Genomic DNA, 10,461 nt, shown 5'->3' on the forward strand with positions numbered 1-10,461 from the left:
TAACAGTGACAGTATCATTTCCATTAGGACACAGTTCAGTATGGTACAATAACAGAATCGTACATGCACTAATTCCGTGTTGGTTTAATAGCTTAAGTGTATTGTGATTGATCACATACTTTGTAATCCTGATTTTGAAGCACCAAAATGGAAAAAGTAAGCCCAAATTGGTACAGAAAAGTGTTGGTATTTAGCTATTTGTCTCGCTTGTTTACACTGTATGTGTGTCTGTATGCATGCATCTCAGGGACTGGGAGGGCAAACTGCTTTTGCTGCAGGAGATTATGGATGAGTGGTTAAAGGTTCAGGGCACCTGGCTCTATCTTGAGCCCATCTTCAGTTCCCCAGACATCATGGCCCAGATGCCCGAAGAGGGACGTCGCTTTACTGCTGTGGATAAAACCTGGAGGGACACTATGAAGCAAGTCAGCCTGGTGAGTCAGAAAGCCCTACATATGCAGCAAAATATAAAAACAAACTTGGGTTTGTTTACATCTAGAACTGAGAATAACTCTTTGAAAAAGTTCTTGACATATCAAACTATAGTGTGTTCATGACAAATGAGACGGCTATCAGACACACACCCAAACACAGTCACTCATCTAGAGACTCTTCGCCAAGTAATTGGCAAGCCCAGTCTCGGTGCTCTGAGAGACATCAATATCTGTTGTCTCTCCTCTAAATGAAAAAAAAAAAAAAAAGTCACCTGGCTGTACCGTCAAATAGGAATTATGGATTTTGTCTGGAGGGACTCGAATCTAGGAGTGTGCAGAAAACAAGGTCATTGAGCATCACAAGGCATGGTGCCTCCCTCCCCAAGGTTTAAAAAAAAATAAGTGTCCATAGTTTAAAAAAAACAAAAAAACTCAGCACTTTATGCGAGTAAAAAAGGCGCTATCCTAATTCATCACAGACCCTTTTGAGACAATTTTCTGACAGTTGACAAACACTCTCTGAAATGGAAACTCATTATAGCCATATATTCTGTTCTACATGTATCTAAAGCGATTATGTCGATAAGAATCTGGTTGAAAAACAGCTTTGTGCTTAATCAAGCTGTAATCAGATAATACTATGGCCTGCCATATCAGATTGTCCACTAGGTGTCTCTCTTTATCTACAGTACCCACAGAACTGTTCATTGCCTCCAGATTTTATTTACTCTTTTCTAATGTGTTTCTAACTTTCCCCTTTTGACAGAAACGGAGATAAACATTCTGTAATTGAATTCAGAATTCTGGGTTTCTTCTAAGGGTGTTTTCTTTTTGAATAATTCCTACACCACTACACGATTTCCACGTTACGAACCTTAAATGACTCTTCTTGGAAAAGCACACATGTATTATTTCAGCTGGATGGCAGGTGCTTTTGCCTGTTGCTGCTTTACAGGAAACAGCAGTACATAAAGAAAGGCATGCTTTTAATATCAGTGGGGTGTTTGGGGGAAACATCAGTGTGGTACCTGCAGATCTGAGCCCAGTTTTTATTTTGCTGAAGACACAAGAAGGGACTTATGAAGCTGTTCTGGATCCCAAGGCATGATGCTACTGTAAATGAAAGGGAATGCATTCGTGAAGAAAACGCGATCTAGTAACTGAATATCATGCTCTGTTGAGCAGCCCACCTGCATGTTTCTGCACCCTGTGAAAGGAACCGGATGATTTTCAGCATTCCTTCATTCAGACGCATTCCGGCAGCACTCACCCTCTCACTCTAATGTAATTCAGTGTGACGGAGAGGGAGAATAATTAAAAGAGTAATTGGCATAAAACATCCCCTCTCTCTTTCATTAGAGTCATCCAATGATGCCTTTTCATGTTTTAAAAGGGTTACTTTGTGTAGGCTTTGGTTATTAACAACCCCTCATTACTTCCTCTCAATCCCTGTCAAGAAATCAGGCCTTTTTGTCATCCAAAAGTGATCGTTAAACTTCAATCTCTCTGTGAACATGAAGTCTAGTCACCGTAGGTAATAGAAAATCAATAGCAATCCGAAAAGGGGAAAAAGCAATTATTATCTCTTTACAGGTGAGGAGCATCTGTGAGGGGTGGAAAGGGAGGGGGCGGGGTATCCAATTGTTTCCTCTCTCTCTAATGAAGGACGTGGCCTTCATACAACCTTTGGAGGAACGTTTGAAAATCAGACAGCGAAAGATAGGATGAGTTTTCCTGGTGGGAGACACCTTTCATAAATTAACTCTTTTGTGAAAGCAGGGAAATATGGCTATGAATATCATCTTTTCATCACTGGATTTGTCTGAACTTTTGAGGGCAGAGAATTAAAAGCAGTCTGATGGTATTTCATTACCCATGATTTTCAGGCTTGTCGAGTTTCTCAACTGCAGCTGAACTTGAAAACATCACATACGGTCCAGAGGCTTCCTTTAGAGATCAGTCTAATATGCCCCGTTATGGTCAAATATGCACTACTGATCTACTAAATTATTAATGGTGCTTGATATAAAAGATATTTCTCATACATATGGTAAGGGATTTGAACAAACCCTTAAGTATTAAACTTCAGGGTGTAATTTACATTGGCATAGATATTACTGTGGTGCTTGTTGGGGAGAGGTGTTGAAAATGGTTGAATCACATAGACTTACTGTACACTGAAGGAAGAACCCAAGCCATATCTAAGAACCAGAATATTGTAGTGACCTGTTGGTGGCATCTTTTGGCTTGGGGCTGTAAGCACACTCTTGCCTATGAGAGCACTAAAAACTGCAGATTGCCTAACAAACCAAGCATCATAACAAAACATTTTGTAGGCCGAAATAATATTTTCTGAAGACTAAAAGTCTTGCATCCCCATATCATTCATTTGAATTTTATAACACATTCCTAAATATTATGTATTTCTTTCTTAGGACAAGCATGTCCTGGCAGTGGTGGCCATTGAAAAGATGCTAGAAAAGATGAAAAGCAGTAACGAGTTGCTGGAACTCATTCTCAAAGGTCTGAATGAATACCTGGAGAAGAAGAGACTCTATTTCCCCCGCTTCTTCTTCCTGTCCAATGACGAGCTGCTGGAGATCCTCTCAGAGACTAAGGATCCAACCAGGTACAGGGGAGCTTTTAAAAGTACTCAGTAATGACAGTGTGATGGATTGGCTGATATTTGGTCATATATTTCAAAATTTTACTAATAGCTGTGTCAGTGGGAAATTATTTTTTTTGTGAATTTTGAGTAAATGTTGTGTAAATAAATTTTGCTTTTCATTTTAACAATGTTTTGGCATCTCATGTGCTATCACTGTGCACATTGTGCTTTCTGAATGTAAGTATAGGCACTGACCATCAAAAAACCTATATTGGTCAACCACTAGTGATCATTCTGCTTGATCCATTTCTATCGGTGCAGTTCCAAATGTTCCTGAAGCTATAGGAAGTGACAGGATTTCTGTGGTTTTGCACTTTTAGTTTGGTGTGAGTTACAGTAATCTCACACTTTCTCCATATCCTCAAAGGAAAAGAGGCTTAAAGGTGACATTTCTCGAAGCAACATGATTTATAGGCTTGAGGAATATGGCTTGTCAGCAGTTAAGAGGATCTGATTTTGAAGTCTTCTGTTTTCAATATTCTTGCTGTTTGGGATTCGCTTTGTTGATAGATTGCTTTATAATAAAGCCAGGCTGTGTGACTGAATGTCGGAAAGAACTATGGTAGATCAGTCTGTGCTATATCAATTATTCAAAAAACTTTAAGATGATGCAAGTTTGGGTCAATTTTTGATGTGCGGTGCTGCTATGCTTTCTTTTTCTGAATTTTCATGAAGAATAACTGTGAGTGAAACTATCGCTACAACTCACACTCTGAAATATAGTTTTACCTGGTATTTTTATCATCTAGCTTTGAAACAGATGACTAGTAGTATTTATTGGATATTAGTATTTTCAAATTTCTACAAAGTCCCAAGATTTCTGAGGGTTTTATGCTAGAATTTTCACCTTGATGTAGGCTGGATGTAATTTACTGTAACATGAAATAAGAAACACAGCATTCACTCTGCAGAGCTTTAATCTCAAGCCTGTGATATTTATGAATATATCTTATGTTTTCACATAGCCTACTTTGGCATGTCTCCCATGGCAAATCCAACTGATGTTACGCCGCCTACCTTACCACTGCTGCCTACATAAACATTTAGTATGTGGGGCCTCAAAAGGAACAGGGAAGGACAAATGAAAAGCAATTTAGCTTCACCTCGGCCTCGGAAAACCCAATTTGAACCCCTTAAAACCCAATATTTACTGAGGGAATATAATTATAGTGCCTTTTCTTCTTTCTGTGACACTCTGCCCTAGTTTCTCTGCTGTGGCTCCCCTGTGCAGGCCCTTAACGTATAAGCAAATCTTGTTATATTTCACCCCAGATATTTGTTTAATGATGAATGATGATGCCTCAAATGCAAGTTCAAATTGTACTACTATAGGGCTTTTGGTTTCACAAACTTGCCTTGCTTTTCTGCTCTATTACCAGTGCTGATCACCTCTCTCTTGCTTTCTTTCTCTTTATTTCACTCTCGCTGTGTCATTCTCACTTGTCTTTTGTGTCTCCCACATTTCTATTATATTGAAAGGGAATTCTAGCTTTACAGAAAAAAACAAAAAAAAAAAAAAAAAAAAAAAAACCAATCAGATTGTTACCTTGGACCATAAAACCAGTCTTAAGTGTCAGTTTTTTATTTATTTGAGATTTGAATAAATAAGCTTTCCATTGTTGTATGGTTTGTTAGGATAGGACAATATTTGACCAAGATATAACTATGTGAATATCTGGAATCTGAAGGTGCAAAAAAATCTAAATATTGAGAAAGTCACCTTTAAAGTTGTCCTTAACAATGCATATTACTAATCAAAAGTTAAGTTTTGATATATTTACGGTTGGAAATTTACAAAATATCTTTATGGAACATGATCTTTACCAAAGACTATAGAATACCCAAAACATGTTACTCGTATAGTTTTGAATGGGAAAAATGCAACTCTTAATATGGCCGCTCAATTGCAGGAAGCCTTAACCACTGATTTCTAGTTGTGTCCTCTTTTGGAAGACCAAACAAAGTATTTTCAATTTCGTAGCGAAACACAGCGTCTCCACTACATGGCGACAGCGGCACAAGCAAAAAACTACAGCGAGAATCAAAGTTATGCCTTCTTTCTTTGCATATACATTTGGGCGGTGTTATGCAAATCTTTCAACACAGTGACTTAGACGTGGGGGCATGTTTAAACGAGGTGTTTTAGGAGGGCGTGGACGAGTCTTAACTTTTAAATAGAATATCTCTTCGGGTTTGAGACTTTAGTCTTTGCAACTTTAGTGATCTTATCTATTCACAAACAGCTTGTAACACTCCAAAGAGAAAGGAAAACTTGAAATCACATCATATGACCCCTTTAAGACTGGTTTCTGGTTTAATAGAGTCACTGACTCTGACAGTCTGACAGTATTACACATTTGAGTATTGCTTTTTGTCTGAACCTGAGATTTCTGAACATCTAGGTGTTCCTGAAGTGTGTCACGTCAGATGAAATATCAAACTTGTGTTGGAAACAGGCAACAGTTTAACGTCGGCTTTATATTTCAGGGTGCAGCCCCACCTGAAGAAGTGTTTTGAGGGTATTGCTAACGTTGTGTTCACTGACGTATTGGACATCACTCATATGAGGAGCAGTGAAGGAGAGGTGGTGGAGCTTCTGGATATAATCTCTACATCTAAAGCTCGTGGGCAGGTGGAGAAATGGCTCCTGGAGCTGGAGACTGGCATGCTTCACTCCATACATAAGGTACAGAAGTGTATGAACTTTCTCTGAGTCAGTGGATTTCTGAATAGCAGAAATGGAAACAATTTAATTGGATTTGATTTAGTTTAGTCTGGCTTGTACATTAATTGGTTCTGTTGACAAATCCTTTACACAGGTAATTTCTTGTGGCTGTACAATGACAGTTTTTGTTTTTTGAGAGAGTTATTAATAGTGATATACAGTGCCTCTAAAAACATTCACCCACTTTGGATTTCATTTTTTAACATGCATAATAAACGCAAATGTATTTACAGCCTTCTTTTCAGACACTTATATTTCCTCTCCACACCACAGAATTACTCACAATAAAAATAAAATATCAACTTTATTTACCTTAAACATTATGAAACTCTAAGGGGTAAAAATTCAATTTAGGATCATGGTTTCAAGCTATAAGAGTGGGTGAATTTCATGTCAGTCTTCATATTCATGTCTCTGCCATTCTTAGAAATGTAAAATGCTAACTGCTCTCTTGACTCCTGGCTGTCAGGTGATTGGAGAGGCGTTTGAAGCATATCCCAAAGACCTAAGGATCAACTGGGTCAGGGCCTGGCCAGGTCAGACAGTGCTCTGTGTGTCACAGGTTTACTGGACAAAGGACATTCATGAAGCCATTGCAAAGGGACCAAAGGTACTGTATGTTATACTGTACATACATAGCAATATAATCTTTTATTGCATAGCTCTGTGGAATACTTCAGTCTTATTGGTGATTTATGGCATTCTACTATATATTTGTGCATACTGCATAGTGACCTGCTAAAGTAGACAACTGTCCACACAGCTAATATTATATTTTCATGTCTTCTTTTCTTTTCATATTATAAAATAAATTTAACTCAGTTTAAAATGTCATATCTATTTACCTATTTGCCAATTAGCCATATAATAGCCAGGATAATGTGTAGTCATTATCTGCCTCATTTTGAGTTGGGTTTGTTTTGCAATAATGGTTGTCTTACTGTACTTTTGACTGCATTTTATTTTTCTGTGTTCTGATTCAGGCTCTTCAGGCTTATCTCGAGCAGAACAATACTCAGATAGATGACATTGTGACTCTGGTACGTGGCAAGCTGTCCAAACAGAACCGAGTAACACTTGGAGCGCTGGTGGTCCTTGACGTTCATGCCCGGGACGTGTTGGCTTCTCTGGTACAGAAGGGTGTGGATAATGAGACCAACTTTGAGTGGCTCAGCCAACTACGCTACTATTGGATTGTAAGTTGAAAATGATTTGTGTCAATGCTATTGTTTTGGACACTCAGATAATCTGCTTTGATTTTTTCTTTCCCTCTCGACTCTTTGATCTGACCCTGTCTATGAGAAAACCAGCTTCAGACAAAGATGATCAATGCAGGCTTGGCATACGGCTATGAGTATCTTGGAAACACACCACGACTGGTCATCACTCCTCTCACTGATCGCTGCTATAGGTCAGAATTCTTCACATTATGCATAAAAACCAAAGGCAATAGTTTTCAGTGTGGCTGCACCCTGAGGATGCTTTATTAAAAATAATAAGAAATGTTTCTTGAACATCAAATCATGTGACGTTGAAGACTAATAGCTGCTGAATTTTGCTTTGCCATTACAGGAATGAATTACATTTTACAGTATTTTTTATTGTAATAATTCTTCACAATATTACTGTTTTACTGGATAATTGGTGAAAATAAATTGATGAATGAGTGCATAAGAGACTTATTTGAAAAACATTTAAAAATCTTACATACCCCAAACTTCTGAATAGTAATTTGTTATTCTCATCTCTCAAAAGGAAACAATCTGAATTATCAATCAAAATTATTAAATTCAGTAAATGTTTTTTTTTTTTTTTTTTTTTTTTTGGTGAATATAAACTCTGGCTTCACCTTTTCAACATATCTTCTTTACCAGAACTCTATTTGGAGCTTTACACTTACATCTTGGTGGAGCCCCAGAGGGTCCTGCAGGTACCGGCAAGACCGAAACCACCAAAGATCTAGCTAAAGCCATAGCTAAGCAGTGTGTAGTCTTCAACTGCTCTGATGGCCTGGACTACATTGCACTGGGCAAATTCTTTAAGGTTAGTGTTACAAAGTCTATAATTATGATGCATGTCATGAATAGTTAATCAACAGCAACAGCAAAAGATTTTATATATATATAAAAAAAAAGAACATATAATAACATAACAGTATTTGGCATTAGGTTAGTGGAAAATGCTAATATGAAATGATGGTTAATAACACACAGGTCAAGCATCATGTGTCTTTAGAAAAAACCTCTCAAACAGAACAGCACAGCACTGACTGACATGGCCATCACTGGTTACTATAGTAACACATTCAGAATGCCAGAATTGTTGAAGAAAAAAATGTTTGCTTGTAGAAAGGGGTTATAAACTCTTCGAAATAATAGTACATAATGAGATTTGTCTTGTCTCATCTTGTCTTGTGTTGTCTTCCAGATTACTGACCCCACAAAAATACTTCTAATTAAATTTAGCTTTTCTAAATGCAAAGTTCAGTTAGACATTACTCTGGGGGAAATAAAAAGTTTTATGATTTTGAACATTTTAAAACAAAGATAAGTAGAATGAATAAAAATATTTTCTAGTTCATTATAAGAAAGACCATGTTAATTCTCTGTATATATTTATAAGGGGGCAGGAGTGAAGGTGGGGGAAGCCTCTTCATGCTTGTTATGGAACACACAGCAGCCATAACAACACTGAATAACTGATATAATCTTATGTTTTGTTTAATTTCTCCTTTTTATTCGAAATATTTCCAAACGTGTTAACTATATCATGAAATATCTTAATTCTTAAATATCTTTAAGTAAATGCCTTTTGCACCTTTATAGATCATGTTAGTTGATCTTTAATGGGCGATGGGCAAAGTGGCCTAGTAGTTTTTATTATTAATGACGCAGAAAACCCACCTTTTTTATAAGTACCAGTTATGGGTGTCATGCCATAAAATATTTTAATACGACTGACTTTGTATTTAATGTGAATGTAATAAAACATTGCAAGTTACTAATTGTAACACTTTAATAGAAAGAGAGCAAAGGATATTTACATGATCAAAGAGCCAGAGTTCAAGCCCTTTCAAAAACTCCCATTAAAATCATTGAAGCTGTTCACACTGTAAAATTAATATCTAACTTACATTCGTACGCACATCTGCACTTTGTTGTTTATGATGAGCGAATTCGCCAGAGAGAAGAATTCAGTCAGAGAGCGCGCACAGTGAACAAAACTCCAGCGTTCCAGCAATGACTCATCGGAATGCCTTTGATTGGTCATTGCATTGATAAATTCAGCAGAAACCTGAGAGCTTCCTGACTCCATAGACAGCAATGAAAGCAAAATGTTCCCAGGCCCAGAAGCCTAGTAAGGACATCGTTAAAATAGTACATATGACATCAGTGGTTCAATCTCAATTTTACGAAACTACGTGAATACTTTTTGTGGGCAAAGAAAACAAAAATAACTAATTTATTCAACAATTCTCAGCTTCACCATATGCCGCCATAAATGAGAGCAGCACGATACATGCGCCTAGAACACGCTCTGTTTTGTTTACAAGTAGAGGAATGCACACGTATGCGTCATGGTACTCTCGTAAATGGCAGCGGACGGTGACATGAAGGAGAAGAATTGTTGAATAAAGTTGTTGGTTTTGTTTTCTTTGTGCACAAAAATTACTGTTGAACCAGTGATGTCACATGGACTATTTTAAAGATGTCCTTGATACCTTTCTGGACCTTGAATGTGTCAATTGCGTTGCTCTTCTATGCAGGGTCAGAACATTCTCTGATTTTATTAAAAATATCTGAATTTGTGTTCCGACGATGAACAAAGGTCTTACTGGTTTGGAATGACAAGAGGGTGAGTAATTAATGACTTGAAATTATTTTCATTTTTGGGTGAACTATCCTTTCAATTTAAAAAGGTTGTATTCAAAAATTTTAGATAAAAGCAAAATATAATTATTTTCTCTAGTGGTCTTAGACTCTTAGGGCACACTATATCTATATTTAACATGCATGTTAGTTTTCCTTTTAGTTTGGTATGCTAGCAAAGATTGCAATGCTTTTGCTGTACAGCCTCAGTACTATCAGGGAGCCACAGCTGTATCTTAATCAGAGAGCTTAGAATTGCAAAGGACTTGCGTTTTAATGTCATCCTGCTCACCCTTTGTCAGTTATCTTGCAGCACAGGAGTGTTCAGACTACATTTGCTTTAAATCTTGGTAAAGATACTTGGTCTCTTCCAGGGCTTGTTGTCATCCGGTGCCTGGGCCTGCTTTGACGAGTTCAACCGTATTGATCTGGAAGTGCTTTCAGTGGTGGCTCAGCAAATTCTAACCATCCAGAGAGGTGTGTGTTTGTGTGCACATTTTGAGTTAAATGTCAACTGTGTTGTCAATGGATTTTAAGGTTCAATCAATGGAGCTACAGATTTTTTTCTCTCCAAACCCCCTATATGCTTAATAGATGCCCACATCTGAACCTAATGTGTCCAGTCAAATTAAGTCTTTGGATATAGTCTATCAATCTATCATATAGTCTATCAATCTAATGAGATTTCTTTTGTCTGGGTTTGGATGCATACATTATTATTTTTTCTTCAGGTATTTCTGCCCATGCTGAGATGCTGCTGTTTGA

The 10,461-nt window shown here is 37.4% G+C and overlaps 1 protein-coding gene across 1 annotated transcript in view; it reads left to right on the forward strand.

Moving 5' to 3' along the window:
* Positions 1 to 10,461, forward strand: part of dnah7 (dynein, axonemal, heavy chain 7) — a 63,156-nt gene that overhangs the window by 7,356 nt on the left and 45,339 nt on the right. Inside the window, 9 exon segments of the mRNA XM_042731197.1 lie at positions 248 to 434; positions 2,870 to 3,063; positions 5,590 to 5,788; positions 6,297 to 6,437; positions 6,811 to 7,023; positions 7,129 to 7,238; positions 7,702 to 7,870; positions 10,071 to 10,173; positions 10,428 to 10,461. The exon segment at positions 10,428 to 10,461 is cut by the window's right edge and continues 94 nt beyond it. Of these exon segments, the coding sequence (XP_042587131.1) occupies positions 248 to 434; positions 2,870 to 3,063; positions 5,590 to 5,788; positions 6,297 to 6,437; positions 6,811 to 7,023; positions 7,129 to 7,238; positions 7,702 to 7,870; positions 10,071 to 10,173; positions 10,428 to 10,461 (1,350 nt within the window).

Source organism: Cyprinus carpio, chromosome B9, assembly GCF_018340385.1.
Source record: "Cyprinus carpio isolate SPL01 chromosome B9, ASM1834038v1, whole genome shotgun sequence".
NCBI lineage: Eukaryota > Metazoa > Chordata > Actinopteri > Cypriniformes > Cyprinidae > Cyprinus > Cyprinus carpio.